This window comes from Coccinella septempunctata, chromosome 1, assembly GCF_907165205.1.
Source record: "Coccinella septempunctata chromosome 1, icCocSept1.1, whole genome shotgun sequence".
Taxonomy (NCBI): domain Eukaryota; kingdom Metazoa; phylum Arthropoda; class Insecta; order Coleoptera; family Coccinellidae; genus Coccinella; species Coccinella septempunctata.
This window is the reverse complement of record NC_058189.1, coordinates 61838922-61859642: the sequence shown is the minus strand read 5'-3', so window position 1 is coordinate 61859642 and position 20721 is coordinate 61838922. Positions and strand designations below refer to the sequence as shown.

Here is a 20721-nt window from a genome sequence, read left to right as displayed (position 1 = left end):
ATTTCATCTTCGGGTTAATATTTTTGAAATCTACAACTGATGTAAAGTATTCAAACTTCAGCCAAAGAAGGTAACGAACATCAATTCTCCTCAAGCTAGTGCACATTATATTATATTATACTGATCTCTTGTATTTTCCATGCAAATAACTGCTTTTGGTATGTTCGTCACATATTTTCCGAAGAGATTCAACATTGTGATAAAATTCGTAATAAAAGAAGCTTTTACGTAGAACGGACAACATAGCGCTGATTCAAAACCCAAAAATCTTTTGACAAGCGTCATAACCTCACATTTTCCTACTATATAGAGTGAAATGTGTCAAATTTCCATGGCCAACCGAGTGCAAAATAAAAGTGAATGTAGTATATCTATTATAGAACTATACAGGATGAATCTTTGACTCGTACAAATATTTTAACAATAGATTTTTGAGGTCATAAAAACACTTTCTTGCTATATCATTTTTTCCGATCCGGCCCTGATAAAAAGATGAAGCCATTTTAAATTTTTATAATGAGGTGCACCGCTCCTGGAAAATCAAAATAACCCTCAGAATAACTAGCTAAATCTATGACATGTCTCTTGTTTCAAGTGTTGTGTATTATGGTATTTTTATGGTTCGTAATGGTCATAAAGAGAATACTGGAATACGTGGGTGATATCTTGTGTTCGAAAAAGATTCATCAAATAAATGAAAAACCATATTCTGAAATCCATTTCTTTCGATAACTTCGTTTGTGAACTAAAAATAACATTTTTTTATGATTTTCCAACAACCTGTATCTTTTAAACTAGTGTTTATTTTGACCTCAAGTATCTACTGTTGGACTATTTGTACGAGTCGAAGACTCACCCTGTATACTTTCTGCTTATCATTTTAAATAACTGGGATGGTATACCAAATTTCTTGAGTTCGCTTCTGTACTTTCCGAATAAAGAATCAGACATTTTCTTATTGTAATCAAACCCTAATCTGAAAAACTTGATGATACTCTATTCCAAGTGTAAAAACTCCACTCCATGGAATGGGGGTATCAAAATGTTGTCCTGAATAAACCATTTATGATTAAAACGACCGAACCGAAATATTGCATCCAAAATAATTAGAGAACATGATTTATTATAGTTATTGCCGCTGTTAGTCAAATAATGGTAAAATACATACGTGTAGGGATGAAATTGCTGAAATAAATGTTTGAATACGTCGAATCAGGGTTATTTTAAATTGAATTTTATTCAGACCTCAACTGAAACGGTTTTAGAGGGCTCTTTTCCCCACCAAATAACTCCGCTACAATTTAACGATATACAAGATCATTAGAAGTCCTCATAATGAAATAAGTTTCCTTTTTTTTTCATTGAAAATTGGACATTTTCTTGAAAAAAAAAATGGCACACCCAGTATAGCAATTTCAATAGTAGGTCATAACTTGGGTAAATACTCAACGGTTTATGATTTATTGGGATTCTCTTGAGAAAAATTGTAAAAACGGAAGGTAACGCTTTTTTATATATTTCTGCTGGGGAGATTGCCATTTTGGTCCTTAGGTGTATCATATACATATTATTATTCCTTGTAAGACAAAATCCCATTGCACATCAAAGCTTATCCGAATCGACAGTAGACTAATTTTATACAAACTCCACAACTCCGTGTCTACAAACGGAAAGTCTGAAAGGTCGGCCTTTCGATAAATTGGCTTATACATCGTAGATCCTTCGTGATATCGCAGCTGAGTTTATCTTCGACAGATAGAGCAAATCCTCTCGTACCAACTCCTGCCGATATTAGGTATTAACTCAATTTCGTTTCCGCACGGGCACTGAAAAAATGTTTAGAATTCCAAGCACGTTTCAGGAACGCTGCAATAACCTGGATCGCTGATGCATCCATGAATTGAATTGCTACATTTCGATAATAATAATATTCGAATGGTTCGAATGGTTCGAATGGTTCCAATGTCGATATGATATTTGAACTAAGAATGTGAGTAATAATAGAATACACTTACCAAATACACTTAGTATTAAGGGTCCCTTAAAATGAACTCTTACTGAAATTACGTTGCACCTTCTGTTAACTGACATTTAAATGGCTAAAACTAACCTTAAATTTATAAGTGCTCCTGTAATAGTTGGGGAGCCGAAGAGGCAAATTCGGGATTTACTCGGAGCGTGCATGTCAGATTAATATAAGGGGACATACCTCTACCAAAAATTAGACCTGTATATAGTGGGAATTGTCTAGGACAGCCTGTCAGAATAGTAAAAAAAAAAAGATCATTGTACATACTCGAGCGTGTCGGATTAAGATATATGTGGTTAATTGCATGTTGAAGAGTATATATTCTCTTAATCTGACAATTTAAGCATGTCGAAAATGTGTGGGAGGGCGCCAAAGTTGCAAAAAAAAACGTCACATGTACATTCTCGTTCGCGGTGGCGTTTTTTCTTACTTTGAAGCTAATGATTCAAGAATAACGGAAAAAAAATAATCTGACAGTTTTAACAAGCCGAAACAATAAAAATTGGCCATAAAGGACACAAAAATCAGTTTTTTTTTAATTATCTCCTTCCCTGGGCTTCAAATCCTTTTCGCATTCATTATAAAAGTTTTAAGCATACCATTGTCTACAAATTTTGTCCTAAACAACTTTTTCTACGTTCACACATTTTTGAAATATGGCGATTAATGCGAGGTGTTTAGCGATACATGCTGAAGCGAAAATTCACTCGTTAGAAAATAGTACATTCTAAGGTTCAGTCAGAAACTGATTTCGAAATTGTCATCATAGAAATACTGTATCATTTTGACAATTGCATTGATTCCGTGGATTACATTGCATGCCAAAAGTTCTACGAAGTCAATTAGATATACATGGTGAGTCTTTCATTTGTACAAATATTTAAAAATTGATTCTTGAGGTCAAAAGAAATACTTTCTTCCTTTACCATTTTTTCTCAATCAGCTTGGTTCAGAAGATACAAGCTATTGAAAAACCATAAAAAATGTTATTTTCAGTTCCATCTCACAAATGGTTTAATCGAATGAAATGAATTTCGGAATATAGTTTTTCATTTATTTGATGAAGCTTTTTCGAACACAAGATATCACCCACGTCTTCTAGTTTTTTCATTTTAACCATTATGTACCATAAAAATACAAAAAAATCAAAGAACCCACTCTTGAAACTGAGTTTTACGCTATCTTATGAATATTTGATCGTTTTGTAAAATAAAAGTATCTTTCATATTTTCTCGTATAATACGTCGTTTTCGAATAAATCGATGTTCAAAAATTAAAATGCAATTTGAAAAATTGGATACAACTCTGCTTAAAGATCCAGATGTGTAGTGTCACAGATTTAGCTTGTTATTCTGAAGGTAATTTTCTTTTTCCAGGGGTGGCACATCTCATTATGAAAACCTAAAATGGCTTTATCTTTTTATCAGAGCCGAATCGGAAAAAATGGTATAGGAAAAATGTGTTTCTTTTGATCTTTTCTTTTGGTCACCTCTGAAGGTAATTTTGTTTTTCCAGGGGTGGCACATCTCATTATGAAAACCTAAAATGGCTATATCAGAACCAAACCGGAAAAAATGGTATGGGAAAAAAGTATTTCTTTTGATCTCAAAAACCTACTGTTAAAATATTTGTACGAGTCAGAAACTCACCCTGTATACGCCATACGGATTATTGCTTTCTCCCCTGGATCAATATGGGTTCATTTCGACGTTGACTCTGTGCAAAACACAGAAGGCTTGATTCTAATTTCCCATACGATTATTCTGCTCCGAATTCTATTCGGGAACAGAATTTATACACCTCGAATTAGAAGGCTGTACCGAAGCTTGTAATGAAGTTTCCCCCCTCTTTATATTTGACCATTTCTGTATTTACATGTAATCAGAGAGAACCAACGAGAGGTATGACAATTGAAATTGCTTGGCTGTTTCTTCTCATCTTCCTTTTGGTTTTGATTCTTATTAATGTGATAAATGATAAATTTTCATCAACATGAATTAGTAGTCTCATCTTATTGGGAAAATCTATTTTCCTCATTTTCAGCAAATATCCGAACCAGTTTCATGAAAACCAAAGATTATAGACCTAACCTAACTCTATAATCTTTGATGAAAACGATACAGCTCTCTATGAGGCATCTCAAAATAAATTCTGTTGCAGAAAGAAGAGCCAGAAATACAAAACGGGCACTTAAAGTATCGAAATTCGATGAGAGACCGCGGCAATAGTGCCACAAGTGATATTATTGTAGGTATGGCCACCCCAAGTGGCATGCCCTCCAGATCCAGACCTTCTAGCAAGATGACCAAGTACGTAGAGTGCTGGGGTGCGGACAAACCTTTCGCCAACATCGCCGAGTCGACACTGGCTAAAAACATAGAACTGACTGTGAGTAGACATCCTTTTTATCCATCTTTTGAGAGCACTCTTGTAAATAGTTGAAATCACTCAGGCATAGTCATCAAGTTAAAGGATATATGTATTTCGGTTACCAATAACTGAGCCAAAAAGATAAAGTCGGTACTCAATTTCGATATCACTTCGAAAATGCTATAAATGTAATCCTAGCGAAGCATTTCAAAAATAAACCTTCATTGAAGAAATAGATAAAAAACGATTGATAACTCAACTCATGCAAAATAGAAATGGTTCACAGTTTGAAGGTAATACAAATCTTATGTCGAGGAGATATATTCACAAATTTACTGTCAATAACTTTTTGGTTTGAATTGACCTCAAAAAAAAAATAAAGGCTAATTTTTGTTAGTGTATAGCTGGCACACCTTCGACTTATTTTCAATAAATGATGAACTATTTTAAAACACTCCTGAATATTTCGAAAACTCTCCATTTTTTTTAATAGTTGATGCAGATTTTTAAGGAGATCAAATTAAATGATGATGATTTAAATGTTGCATGTTTCCTCGTACCAAAAAATTCATCTTTCCGAAAAATTTAATGCATATTTTTTCTATACCTGGTGGTTTCAGAGGTGAGGTTTTTTTGACAGAAGGTGGAAGTCATCAAAATTAGTAATTTCACCAAAAATTGTCTGTATAAAATATTCAAGATGGCTGAGTTACCACCCCTAGAATTTCGACAAGATTTCATTAGATTTCAAGTACAGGACTATAGAAATTGACGCCGGCATCGGAAAAACGAAACAAAACAGAACATATGGCTAGATAATGATTGGTTCAGTACCGAGTAAATCTGATTAGTTGCATCAGATTAGGGCACTTTAAAAAATTGTTGTATCGTGCGGTTTGGGGTAGGCAATTGGGAAAGTTTATTGTCAAGAATGATCAAGCCTAAACGGGGAGGCAATGAATACAATAATAAGGATTAATTCAGATGCATACCACTCGTCTGGGTGGCGCTCTGCGTTACTGGCAAAGAGTATCAACTCTTTGTTACTGGATAATAACTCAGTAGCGCTTGCCAATATCGAAAAAGAGTCCATCAATTCCAAACGTTCTCCATCGGAGGAGGACCTATGTTGCTCTGATGAGCTCAAATGAGACCGAAACCATGGTCAGCATCTTCTTTTCTTCGATGGACCGTACTCTATTGGGGCAAATTGGCTAGTTCAATTCAGATCGCAACACGTAAAAATCTAACGATATCCTAAACGAAACCATGTAGTTGAGTCAGTCGTCACGAGATAAGTTTTTTCCTATTTTTTTTCGATAATTCAGATAACACATGATCTATTTCAGTGATAATTTTTTTTTTGTCATTTTGATAGTTTTGTATGGGTGATTTTGGTGAAACGCTTTACTTTGACCAGTTCTGTTAAACAAAGCCTCACCTTTCGATAGACCCTGTATATTACCCGAAAAGGCTTTTGTTTTCTAAGTATGTAGTTAATGACCTCTGTTGATTAATTGAATTGTTTTCTGTTTAGCCTTATGAAACACGAATATATCTTCCAATGAAAGAGAAAATCTTGCAGTGGCTGTCGATATTTTATTTAGATTGATAGATATAAATTTTTTACAATGCGTATAGTTGCAAAAGTCTAACAAAAAGAATCACTCTTCTCATCTACACAATATTTCCCTCTAGCACAGGAAAAACTTCATTCACAATTTTAACGATTTTAACATTTTCATTTGATTATTCATGTTCACAGTTTGACTCCTACAGACAGGTTCGTTAGTTTGCTGCATGATCCAACTAATTTCGTGACTAACATTTTCAGTTGTTCATAGAATACAAAGTGCATGTAAATACGTAAAGTGATCGATGTCCAATCTGAATTGTAAAAATCCAAGTAAAACGCTAGTAGTGGAATTCTGAATTAAAATGGTGAAATAGTTCTATTTTTCATAGGGGCATTTATGAGGATATGAATTTCTAGTTAATTGCTATTAACGCATTTCCGCTGACTGATAGATATGTGAAAATATGTATTTCCCGTATTCTGCTAAAAGCTGATAATTGATGTTTAAAATCCGCCAACAGCTAACACCGGAAATGGATTTTAGTGGTTATTGTGGTTTTCATTTTTGTACATCTGTATAAAATTGATGGGGAATAGAACATTAATCCCTGTTGAAACGGGAGTTCAAAAGGATGATTATTGATATGAATGATTTAGGAATTGAAGTCACAAATTATCTATTCTGTTATGCTGATTTTCTTGATATTCAATATACACTGCGCAAAAAAAATAACGCACATTATGGAAATCTCAAATTTATACTACAACTGAAGGTGTTCCCAATGATAATTATTTTTATCAGAATTATGCATGCATATGTTATCTACTTTCAACGGTTCTCTTCAATACAGATGTTTTTTCCCAGCAGGAATAAAAAAAGATGATATTATCAGATTTTGAATGTATTGGCTCCATTCTAAAATCAGTTGTTCTCGATCAATTCTAGTGATCAATAGTTTTTCTTTCCTTTGATTTTCTACACTCGATCGCTATGCAACGCGAAACACGCAATTTGACCCAAGAGGAATGTGCCCAAGCGGTAGTTTTGCGAGAAGAAGGGTGGACATACACAAGAATTGCAGAAAGGTTTGGAGTTTCCCATACAAGTGTGTCTAGAATGTTGCAGCGATTCAGGGAGACAGGTATGAATATCCGAAGACCAGGACAGGGTAGACCACGTTACTTGAGAGTTTCATCATACGGTTTGCAACCGCTCGCCTCCTTCAAATTCAGCTTGAGCAAACTCATGAGGTGCAAATTAGCACTCAGACAATAAGAAATCGCCTCAGAGAATATGATTTAAGGCCTCGTGTCGCGCCAAAAGGCCCAGCTCTTACCCCAGCCCATCGAAGGGCGCGTTTGGATTTTGCGAGAGAGCATATCCATTGGGAAGAGGCCGATTGGGAAAGAGTTCTCTTCACAGATGAGTCTATATTCTGCCTCTACCATTGTGATCGACGTTCCCTTGTATAAAGACGTCCACATGGAAGATATGCTCAGTGCAATTTCCTGAATACTACTGGTTTCGGGGGAGGATCGATTATGGTATGGGGTGGAATATCTTTGACTGCTCGCACAGACCTAGTGGTCGTTGATAATGGAGCTATGAATGCTGATAAGTATATAAGGAACATTCTTGAAGAGCATGAAGTGCCATTTGCCCCATACATTGGTGAAAATTTCATTTTTATGGACGATAATGCCAGACCCCATCGTGCGCGCATCGTTCAGGAGTACCTCGAAGAGGTTGAACTCTCTCGAATGGAATGGCCAGCAAGAATACCAGATCTCAATCCGATTGAGCAGATTTGGGACAACCTCAATAGAAGGCTGAGAAGTTCAGAAAATCATCCAGCTACTCTTAATGACTTAGGAATCCAACTCGCAGAAATCTGTTGAGGATTAGATCAGAACATTTTAAGATCACTCATTTTGAGTATGAACCGTCGTTGCCGAGCTGTAATTAACGCAAGGGGTGGAAATACCAAGTATTAAATCACTTATCAGCATTTCAGTATTTTGAAAATTGTTCATTTCTCTTCTTTCACATAAGATTCGGTGAAATCTTGAATTTTTCTTCCATTTAATGTGTCTTGTTTCGTTCAAAACCTTCCCGAGAGAACATAAAAAATAAGTTATAAAGTCAATGTACAGTTAACTTTCATTAAAATTGAGATTTTCAGAATGTGCGTTAATTTTCTGCGCAGTGTATTAATCTTACTTCAAACATTTTTCCAATCCACATTCAAAAACAGCACGTGTCCAATGCTAACCTACTGATAAAATAACAAAATAAAATGTGACGTTTCATCGTAAAACCACTTCGAATTCAGAATACTGAAAAGCATTTTTCACAGAGCTTGGCCATGATAGAATCCAATCTGCTTCCTGGAAGGAGCACGTGTTTGGAATGCAAGTGAGTATGATCCTCCCGCAAACTCATCTCAAGTAAGGGATTTGAAGAACTATTTTTCAGGTTGAAGAAGACATTTATATTTCATCTTTCGTTTCTCAATCGCAGATTAGGGAACATGTTTTGGCTTCTAAAACTGATTTCCTGCGAACACTTGCACGTTGTGCTAGTTTCCTTCGTTTTATTTTGCCCTGAAACAGAATAAAATGAGAGCACGTGTGTTTCACCTTAAAAGATTATTAAACGCAATTTGAAATAAAAGATTTAACTAATATATTCGAAGCATACTATGATCTTTTTTTAGCCTTTCATTATTCTTGGTAAAACAAACTGTTATCTTATGTTTTTTGAAAGAAACAAGTTACACTATACAGGCTGGCTTATTAGACTTTTCGGAGAACGGATCATAGGATTGTTCTGAAAATTTGGGTACGAGTGTTTACGCTTCAAATCTATCTGTCTAAAATATTTTCAATGTTGCGACGTTGCCGCTTATACGAAAAAATTCTACAAACTTCGTAATTTCAAATGGGACACCCTATCTATTATAACTTTTTTAGCTTCCCTCTCCCTATGTGAGTATTTTCGTCTAGTACTTTCCTATACCCATATTGTTGATATCAAAAATTTTCCACACATAATTGCCAATGAACATTGCAAATTTTAGGAAGCTGAAATTTCGAAAATAGATCACTGAGCTGACTCGCAAGAGATAATATTAACGAAACCTGTTTTCCAGAAAATCCTGGAGTGCTGAAGAACTTCATCCGGCATTATTGTGGTTTCGGAATCCCAAACACGAACGAGAATATAGAAGTTTGTGCGATCCAGAGTTTCGATACTACATCGCCTGCTCGTCATGCGTATTTGTTGCCATGTGTGTAATGCACCTGACTACTATACCAAGGTAAAGTTTTTGTGAGTCTTTGACCCGTACGAATATTTTGTCAAAGATAAAAAGAAACACTTCTTTCCGAATCGGCTATTTTTTTATGTTCTATCTCGCAAACGGTCTTATCTAATGAAATTAATTTTGGAATATATACTCCATTCACATTTATTTAAGCAGTCGGTTGGCTATGAAATAATTTTCTCAAGTTTTTGTATTATAACTAGAACGGAGTAAGGTTGGCACTCATGATATATCGTTAATGTCATAACGCTGTTGCCACAATTAATATCAATATCAATTTTTGTTACGAAAATGCCGAAAGTGATTGAAAAAAGAGACAGGGTTTCAGGAAGTGCTATTTAGAATTCAGGTCCGCCCATTCAAATAGTTATTAATCAATGTAAGAGAATTTATATCATGTTTCATCTTTCATCTGAATCTAAACTACTTATATTTCAGCTGAATATTTCGACAAACAGAAAGATTGTGACTGAAGAGGATGACAAATAATTTCCTTCTATTGGGAGACCCAAAAAAGTGGTGGCATTTGAAAATTTTATGTTTGAGTGAATTAATGCGAAAAGTTTACTGCAGGATTTTCGATGAATGTCGTAGAATAAGTTCCCGAGAATTGATTTTTCTATTTTTCATTTGACTTATACATTGTAAATGTCTCGAGGTACCAATAAATACCTAATTATTATTTTTATATCAAAGAAAGATGAACAGCCACAAATACGTGTCAGTTGTCCTGTTAATTGTTTATTCATGTGAAGTTTTTGTTCAAAGGTGAAGTTCATCTTGACTTGAAACTTCCTTCAATTCCTTTTATTAACATTGATGCAAGATGATTTTTGTTGAAGAATTTAACATTTTTGTAATTATCTGTTAATTCCTTCGGGAGATACTCATTCCCAACCACTGCAACATATGCGTTTCATCTTCGGGTTAATGTTTTTGAAATCTACAACTGATGTAACATATTCAAACTTTAGCCAAAGAAGATAACGAACATAAACTCTCCTCAAGCTAGTGCATATTATGATATTATACTAATCTCTTGTAGTTTCCATGCAAATAACTGGAATTGGTATGCCTTCAATCAGTTTGTATAAACTTCAATTATGTTCGTCACATATTTTCCGAAGAGATTCGACATTGTGATAAAATACGTACACAATATAATGAAATGTGTTAAATTCCCTTGGCCAACCGAGTGCTAAAATAAAAGTGAATGGAATATAGTTTTTCATTTATTTGAGTAATCTTTTTCGAGCAAGAGATATCACCCACGTCTTCCAGTTTTCTCATTTGGACTATGACGTACCATAAAATACCAAAAATTCAAAGAACCCAACTCTTTAAATGAAGTTGGACGCTATCTACTAAATATTTGAACGTTTTGTGGAAAAAAGTATTCTTCATATTTTCGTATGAGGTACATATACGACGATTTCGAGTAATTTAAAATTTTAATGTTCAAAAATAAAGAATATCTGTGAAATTCGAAAAATTGGGTACTTCATCATTGTTTTTACGTACCTAATTGAGAATTTTTCAATGAATCCTCGTATATCTGGTGCGACAAACAAGTTGCAGGTCTGTTTTTCCACAACAGCCCGTTTTGAACTTTCATTATATTCAGTCTACAATATTAATTACTCAATTTCAACGCTGAAATGGCTCGTTACAAACTGGAGATACTCAAAAGCAAGGGCTCGATGCATCTCCCAACACCATCTTCCACAGAATTTCAATTAGGTTTACAGAACTGCTTCTAAGGGCGCTAAATCTGTATTTTCTTGGTAATGAGAGTTTCTCAGGTGAGAGGGGTCTTATACAGCGTAGATGCAGGGGGTATTAATACAGCCTATACAGGCTGGTCCAGATCGTAACCAAGAAATTTTAACCACGTATTCTACATCGAAAGTAAGCCCTAGTTTGTCATATAAACATATGTCAAGAAATGTTTCCTCTCCGAGATACGGGGTGTTAAAATTATAGAAAATAAAATGTTTTTTATTGATAACTTTCACACTGCTTGAAATATTTTTATGATTTATATTTATTTGAGCATAGGTTTTGAGCGTCAAGGAGCACTTTTTGCATAATATCATTTCTTTTCTATTCTACCAGTGGCGTCCGTACTGCAGCGAGACTGAATATTTTCAGATAAAAAAATGATACGCCACTGGTTTTTCCGACAATAAAAATTACTATTTAAATCCTTATTTAATTTGGAGCAAATTCGGTCTCTTGACTTTTTGATGTACGAGGCACCGTTTCCGGTTAAAAAAATAAAACACATTCTCATGCATGAAGAAATCGCCAAAATTTGATATGGTAGGTACATACCGGTAATAATAAATAATAATTTTTAGACTAATTTTGTGAACGATTTCTTTATGTATGAGAATGTGTTTTATATTTTTAACCGGAAACGGTGCCTCGTACAGCAGAAAGTCAAGAGACCGAATTTGCTCTAAATAAGGATTCAAAGAGTAATTTTTATTGTCGGAAAAACCAGTGGCGTATGATTCTTTTGCCTGAAAATATTCAATCTCGCTGCAGTACGGACGCCACTGGTAGAATAGAAAAGAAATGATATTATGCAAAAAGTGCTCCTTGACGCTCAAAACCTATGTCTCAAATTTCATAAAAATATTTCAAGCAGTGTGAAAATTATTAATAAAAAAAAATTTTTTTCTATAATTTTAACACTGTGTATCTCGGAGAGGAAACATTTCTCGACATATGTTTATATGACAAACTAGGGCTTATTTTTGATGTAGAATACGTGGTTTAAATGTCTTGGTTACGATGTGGACCACCCTGTATACCTAGTGCGTTTAGGATGAGAACAAGCAATGAAAATTTCAATAATTTTGGGTAGAAGAAATTGTCGTGTTTCGTATGCTTTTTTGTTTTGGATGTGCCACAACTGAGGTAATGTGAGTTCAAAAAAAATTCGTCGTCAAGTAGGGTATGGAATTTTGTAGTTTTATGTTCTTTCGAAATTCCACAGACTACTTGACGACCAATTTTTTCGAAAGCAACGTGAGCCTCATTTATCTCGGTGTAGGTAGATTTTTCAGACCTGGTGTTATTAGAGATTGTAAACATTTGGATCAAAATTCAAGTAAGGTTAACATTGTGCACTTTGCGGGTAGGTACATACTGAACTTGGGGCTTCCTTCTGGTGTTTACATATGAGGTCGAAAATCAATTAGCGGTTCGATCTGCGCTTGTGTGACAAATAGTATCATCAGTCTGAGCCCTCATGTCGTTGTTAATCTGCTAATTAATTCACATATCTGATTATAAGCATCCGAGATGTTGCAACTATTATTAGCATAACAATTTTACAAGCTAATTAGTTCCTCATCTCTCGTATTGTATCGAATAGAACGCATGAGGATGAGGATTTCCAAACGAAATTGGAGGTTTTATGGCACGTTGAAAGGGGGTAACTAAATAACATTCAATACGAGCTCGAAGCCGGGGGTTTACAAAGGGAATCCTAGTTTAGATGTTAAGTAAATAATGGTATAACTATCCCCGAACGAGAATCGTCGCTGCTTTGAACTTGATTAATTTATTTTTTGGTGAAGGTACAAACCCGATAAGTTAATTAATTAAAGTCGTCGAATAATCACGATAGGATCTATGAACAGGTGCGACTTTCTAAATGAATAGTTGGCTTGGAAGGGCCAAATTCTTTGGCAGATTTATTCGTCTGAAATAGAAGAATTTTAATTTCGAAACTGCATGGGAATCTATGACACTACACATCTTTGGATCTTTTAAACAGTGTTGCATTGTTTATTTTTCAACATCAAATTACTCGAAAACGGCGTATTATACGAGAGAATATGAAGAAAACTTTTATTTTACAAAACGTTCGAATATTCATTAGATTCATTCATTGCTGTATCCCGTTACCGGGAAAAAATCTACAAAAAGAAGAAAAAAAAAAGAAGAAAAAAAAGAAGAAAAAAAGAAAAAAAAATTGCGAACAGACTTGTAATTTCTTAAGGCTAGTTGCGACTGTGTGCCCTCCTGTGACTAAAGAGACCCAACCGTGACCTGCAGATCCTTCCACACTCAGGGCATGAATAGTCACCAACCAGATCTGGCCGCCGCTGTATTCTTCTCGATTCTCCATTATCCTGTGTACCAGAGACCTCCACTGTGACCTGTCCAACTCTAGTTGTTCCCAGTTATGATTGGCATTAACTGATTTCAGGGATTGATGTAGTATATCCTTAAAGCGCTTATACTGGCCTCCTGGTTTTCGGGCTCCCTCAGTGAATTCGCCATATAGAGCTATTTTGGGGAGTCTTGTGTCTTGCATCCTCAGAATGTGGCCGCTCCATCTGAGTCGGGCCCTCGTTACTTGAGTCTCAATTGTTGTACAACTCGCGCGTTGCAAGACTTCTGCATTCGAAACTTTGTGGAACCATCTAATGTGCATTATCTGTCTTAGATGACGTTGTTGGGTTTGTTCAAGCTGTTTAATATGTCGCCTGTAGGGCGTCCAGCTTTCGCTTCCGTAAAGAAGCGTTGGGAGGACCACTGCTTTGTAAACAGCTGTCTTGGTCTTCAGATTGAGGTCGTGATTTTGGAACACTCTGTCCTTTAGCTTCCAGAATACCCGTGATGTCGAATTGATACGGTTTTGTATTTCCGTGTCTAGATTAGCCCTACTATTTATGAAGCTTCCCAAGTATTGAAGTATTTGAACTGCTCGACCTGTTCTAGAGTTTCATTCTCCAGGCTGATATCTGTTTGAAGGCTTTCTGGCGGACTTACCAGGATTTTGGTCTTGTCGATATTGAGTCTAAGGCCTAAAGCTTCGTATATATGTTTATAGGTGTATCAGGATCTATAGATAATGATGGACACCTATAAACATATAAACATTCATTAGATAGCGTCCAACATAGTTTCAAGAATTAAGTTTTTTGAATATTTGGTATTTTTATGATTCGTTATGGTCATAAAGAGAAAACTGGAAGACGTGGGTGATATCTTGTGTTCGAAAAAGATTCATCAAATAAATGAAAAATTATTTTCCGAAATTCATTTAATCGATGAAACCGTTTGTGACTAAAACTAAAAATAACATTTTTTCATCGTTTTTCAACAACCTGTATCTTTCAAACCGAGCCGATTCGGAAAAAATAGTTGAGGAGCCGAAGAGGGAATTCGGGATTTACTCGAGCGTGTCAAATTAATATAAGGGGACATACCTTGGACCCTGTAGAGTATCTGTACCAAAAATTAGACCTGTATATAGGGGGAATTGTCTAGGAGAGCCTGTCAGAATAGTAAAAAAAAACGATCATTGTACATACTCGAGCGTGTCAGATTAAGATATATGTGGTTAATTACATGTTGAAAAGTATATATTCTCTTAATCTGACAATTTAAGCTTGTCGAAAATGTGTGGGAGGGCGCCAAAGTTGCAAAAAAAAAGTCACGTGTACATACTCGAGCGCGGTGGCGTTTTTTCTTATTTTGAAGCTAATGATTCAAGAATAACGGAAAAAATATAATCTGACAGTTTTAGTAAGCCGAAACAATAAAAATTGGCCATAAAGGTCACAAAAATCAGTTTTTTTGAATTATCTCCTTCCCTGGGCTTCAAATATTTTTCGCATTCATTATAAAAGTTGTAAAGCATAACATTTTCTACAAATTTTGTCCTAAGCAATTTTTTCTACGTTCAAAAGTTCTTGAGATATATGGCGATTAATGCGAGGTGTTGAGCGATACATGCTGAAGCGAAAATTCACTCGTTGGAAAATAATACATTCTAAGGTTCAGTCACAGACAACACTAAAATTTTCGTGACTAATTTCGAAATTGTCATCATAGAAATACCTTGTCATTTTGACAATTGGATGAATATAGATTAGACTGGGATTCTACATTGAGCTTGCCCTTTCGCATGTGTGGCTAAGCTTCTCGCCCTTATCGCCCTCTAACTCGAGAACGGTTAAGAGTATGTAAAATTGCTTCAGACAAAAGTTGTGTAGAATTCTATTATCTACAACTTTCTTAATATAGTCCATTCAAGAATGATTGACATCCCAGTAGGTCCAGACGCAGCTTAATATCTGATCACAAAATACTTCAATAATTTCTTTAGTTTCAATCACAGAACAGGAATATGCAAATATAATTATACAAGTATTTGAAAAGAAAAAATATTTGAATTCAGAGCATTTTAATCAGCATTCAAAATTGAACCACTCATATTTCCAATTTGTACGATTTAATTTAGAACATAAAGAGCAGTACAAAATTCAAATTATCGTCGGTCAGTGCATAGATTCACACATAATAGGACTATAGATCACTGTTTATTCACAATACCAACCTGAATTCCGCTAAACAAAATCTCAACTTATGAGCTATTACCAACTTATTTTCGATTTTCCATAGCCACCCAAGATGTCAATCATTCTTGAATGAACTATAAATACAAACACGATAAGAGGTACAGGGAGGGAAATATTCGAAAAAAAAAGGATTTTTATCATCTTCAAAGTGTCAGATTAAGAAAACCCCCTCTGATTAGTGTCAGATTAATGCACAAGTAACGATTTTTTTAAACATTTTCAAAGGACCGCGGTGACCTTGCGTCACGTCCAAATTGTCATTCCCTTGAAAATTAGCTTCGTTTGAGTCCAATTAAGATATCCTCCAAAAATCTGACACGCTGGAAAAAAATTTTTTTTTACCATTTTCAACTCTTCCGTACGGCCAGTCCCACCGCGCAAACTGTCAGACAAGCATGAATTCATTATCAGAGACAAGTATAGAGCATATACAGTATCTTAATCTGACACGCTCGAGTATGTACAGGGTGGGCAAATTTGGATGTTTTAGCACTACAGCTTTTAAACCAGTGGAGATAGACAAAATCTGATACCCCATTCTCGGTCTCTTTTTCTGAGAAACTAACAAGAGTAGTAGTCATTTTTGGCCACTTTTTTTTGTTTTCGAGTTATAAGCGAAAATTGGAAAAATGGCGATTTCGAAATTAATTTATATTTCCGCTAATACTGATGATAGAGCTCTGAGATTAAAACATTATACAGGCCCTTTTTCAAGTAGAATCCAGTGGCGTACTTGACTTTTTAGCAGGATTTTTAATTACGAAGCTATGACCCAAAGTTATGTTTTTTCAAATGAGAACATTAGATTTCTGTGCTATTTTTTGAAAGCTTAATTTTTACTGATTTCAAAAATATATATTATCATATAGTTTGTATCAATATAAATAATAGAAAATGGTCAAAAACCTATTTTCTCAATATTTCTATGGTTTTTGCCCCCAAAATATACACTACCTATTTCTTATTGCAGGAGCCTCGTTATGTACGGCACTCTTGGTCCAACGCTTGTAGTTCTCATAGTCTTCGTCTATTTATGCTGGCTGGACGGATGCTGTGGACCACGACCTCCTTCAGAAACGCCTCTGGATCAACAGGAACAATGTTCGCCACCAGGAGAAATTGTCTCAGAGAGCCGTTGCCTCAGACTGGCCATATTTCTGGTATCGGTCGTCTTGATTTCTGCTTGTTCTGTGGTGACACTGGTGAGTGATTGAATAAATATACACAGGGTGTCCAAGGATTGATGGAACATACAAGGTGAGTCTTTGACTCGTATAAATATTTAAACAAAGTAGATTCTTGGGGTCAAAAGAAACACTTTTTCCCTTTACCATTTTTTCCGAGTCGGCTCGGTTTAAAAGATACAGGCTGTTGAGAAACCATACAAAAAATGTTATTTTTAGTTATATCTCAGAAACGGTTTCATCGACTGAAATGAATTTCGGAATATAGTTTTTCATCCATTTGATGAATCTTCCAGTTTTCTCATTATGGCCATAACGTTCCATAAAAATACCAAAAATTCAAAGAACCCAACTCTTCAAACTAAGTTCTGCGCTATCTAATGAATATTTGAACGTTTTGTGAAATAAGAGTATTCTTCATACTTTTTCGTATAAAGCACCGAATGCAACTTTTTTTAAAAGATCCACAAATATTATATTTATTTTATTTTTATTTATTTATTTCATTTTATTTTATTTATTCATTATGCTTCGCATAATTTATGAACGGTACAACCCATTTGATACATAATATGAAGAAAAATAAAACAAACTGCATACAATAAGATTTAAACTCTACAACAAACTCAAAACTAACACTTTAAACAACGATAATGATAAACCAAAAAACTTGAAGAGTAGGTGACATACTGTTACAGCGTGTTAAACATATAGATATATAGATAGATATGATATTATATTTTATATTAATAGTAATATAAAAATGCTTGCGGTAGTTGGTACGGACAGGATCAGGATAAAAAGACAAGACTACACGAGACGTCCTCGAAGGTGCATTGAAACTGATCAGGCTCAGCAGTTCAGGGCAATATGTACGGGGATGTATTGATGTCTAGTTAGCCTAGACCAGTTCCATGCATAAACAAAATATTGCGTTACTATAGCAACGAACAATATAATTCATTAGAAGTGTCAGTGTGAAGTTTGAGGTCAAAAGAGAAAACCAGTAACTACGCAATGAATTTAAAAAAAGATGTCCACCGAAATTGTGAAAATCGAAAAATTGGAGAATCGAGCCATCATTAAGTACCTGTATTCAAAAGGTCTAAGAGGTGAGCAGATTTACGAAGATATGCTTAATACTTAATAATTTGGACATGAGAAAAATTGCTGCAAAATGGATCCCCAAATGTTTGAATGTTGACCGAAAGCGTGCAAGGGTAGAAGCATCGCGTTCGATCTGTGCTCGATTTGAAAACGATGTAGACTTCTTAAACCGAATTGTTACTATGGATGAGACTTGGGTACATTTCTACGATCCAGAAACAAAGCAACAATCGATGGAATGGCGACACTCTGGTTCTCCAAGACCTAAAAAGTTTCGTGGGCCAAAAATCTGCTGGAAAAGTTCTTACTTCAGTTTTTTGGGATTGCCATGGAGTAATCATGATTGATTTTTTGCATAAGGGTAGAACAATAATCGGAGATTACTATTCGACATTACTGACCACTCTACGGGAAAAAATTAAAAAGGAAAGACGAGGAAAACTATCCAAAGTTGTTTGCAGGACAACGCCCCTGCACACAAAACTCATGTTGTTGCATGGGCGTAGCCAGGGTTGAGTTTCGGGGGGGGGTTTGAAATGAAATTTCTGTGATTTTGACATATAAAGTGAGACTCTTTGAAACTGATATTATGTACCTAAATTATTTCGGGGGGGGGGTTTGAACCCCGAAACCCCCCCCCCTGGCTACGCCCGTGTGTTGTTGTATCAAAATTATCAAATTATGAAGCCTGTATGGAGAGTCAACTAACAAAATTCTGCACCTAAGAACGAAAAACTAATTATCTTTATCTCTCCATCCCCCCCCTCCAGAATTCAGGTAATATTAGAAGCAATAGTGCAAGAAATACAAAGGTAACACTTCGCTTCTCTCCACTTATCTAAGGGCAAATACTGTCATCATGAGGAACGACAAAAAACAACCAACTTCCTCTCGATTCCACTTTATTGTCTCTGTAATTGAATGAGCATGTTCCTCAGACGCCATTACTTCGAATAAAATCTTCAACCCTTTTGTCTCTGCATCTTCGAGGACCAGCAAAAACGTGTCTTGCGTGAGGTCAAATCCTCTTTGGCGCGAATTCTCATCTCACTTCATCGAACATATCGTTCCTTTGGGTCGAACAAAGTCTGAGAACTGTTTCCTATTTGCTCTATCGTTACGAGTAAAGTGGAGGAAACTGTTGGGGAGATAATGAAACTAGGGAATAGCACTCGTAAGTAATAGAAGTTCCACTGCAAAGATGAAGGAATTCGGTATTCTAGAAATAACTGCTATTATTTATGATAAGTGCGGAGAGTGAATGGTTTAACTATTCATATTTTACAACGTTTGAATCAGGAAACTATTTTAAAATTAAAAAATTCAGCTTCCTAACTATGTTAGGTATTTGAGCAGCAGAAACAGAAATTAAATTGAGCAGACTATTTGTCTGGTACAAATAGTGCATTGTCTGGTACATTTCTATTTCATAATAAATAACAAGCTAAATCCTTGACACCTCAAATTTGTGGATCCTTAAAAGAGATGTGTTCAGCCATAAGTTAGGTTACCAATTTTTCGAATTTCGCAGTTTTCTTTCCCTTTTGGAATCCCAATTACTCTGAAACAGCGAATTATAAGAGAACATATGAAGATTTTCTGAAATGGTCATATATTCATCATTGCAACTCACATTCAAGAGTTGGATTCTTTGAATTTCTGATATTTTTATAGGAGTTGAAAATGGTGAAAAAAATATTTTTGTCGAGCCTGTAAGATTTTTAGAGGATTTGTTGATTGGGCCCAAAGGAAGCTACTTTTCAAGGCACTGACAATTTGGACGTGACGCAAGGTCACAGCGGTCCTTCAAAAATAAAAACAAATCGTTACTTGTACATACTCGAGGGTGTCAGATTTTCAAACAGATGGTTAATCTCGGTGCAGACGTGTTGACCCAATAAGTTGACACTAATCAGGAGGGTTTTCCTAATCTGACATTTTGAAGATGATAACATAAGGCATTTTTTTAATATCTCCCTTCCTGTACTTCTAATCGTTTATGTATTCATTATGGACGTTGTAGGTAATAACTTTCTATACAACTTTTGTCTGGAGCAATTTTACATACTCTTTACCGTTTTCGAGTTAGAAGGCGATAAACGAGCGAGGAGCTTAGCCACACATGCGAAAGGCCAAGGTCAATGTAGAAACCCAATCTAATGTACACACTCATCTCCATATATCTCAAAAACGTTCAATCGTAGAAGAAATTGCTTCGGACAAAATTTTTTAGAAAATAGTACGCTCTACAACTTTTATAATGTAAGCAATTTGAAGCCCAAGAGATGAGATAATTAAAAAAAACTGATTTTTGTTATTGACTTTTATGGCCAATTTTTATTGTTTCTGCTTGCTGAAACTGTTAGATTATATCTTTTTCGTTATTCTTGAATTATTAGCTTTAAAATGAGAAAAAAAGCCACCGCGCTTCGAGAATGTACACGTGACGTTATTTTTGCAAGTTTGGCGCCCTCCCACACATTTTCGTCACGTTTAAATTGTCATATTAATAGAATATATACTCTTCAACATCTAATTAACCACATGTGTCTTTATCTGACACGCTCGAGTATGTACAATGATCGTTTTTTTTACTATTTTGAGAGGCTATCCTAGACGATCCTATATACAGGTCTAATTTTTAGTAGAGGTACTCTAGAGGGTCCAAGGTATCTCCCCTTATGTTAATCTGACACGCTCGAATAAATCCCGAATTTCCCTCTTGAACTCCCCAACTACTCGT

At 35.3% G+C, this 20721-nt stretch overlaps 2 protein-coding genes across 2 annotated transcripts in view; both read left to right on the top strand.

Moving 5' to 3' along the window:
• Positions 1-20721, top strand: part of LOC123309063 (protein tramtrack, alpha isoform) — a 592303-nt gene that overhangs the window by 217534 nt on the left and 354048 nt on the right. The window lies entirely within an intron of this gene.
• LOC123309201 (adenylate cyclase type 2) overlaps positions 1-20721 on the top strand; it is a 142443-nt gene that overhangs the window by 115731 nt on the left and 5991 nt on the right. Inside the window, exons 9-13 of the mRNA XM_044892188.1 lie at positions 4190-4417; positions 6165-6182; positions 8333-8391; positions 9128-9295; positions 16658-16889. Of these exons, the coding sequence (XP_044748123.1) occupies positions 4190-4417; positions 6165-6182; positions 8333-8391; positions 9128-9295; positions 16658-16889 (705 nt within the window). The remainder of the gene's footprint in view (positions 1-4189; positions 4418-6164; positions 6183-8332; positions 8392-9127; positions 9296-16657; positions 16890-20721) is intronic.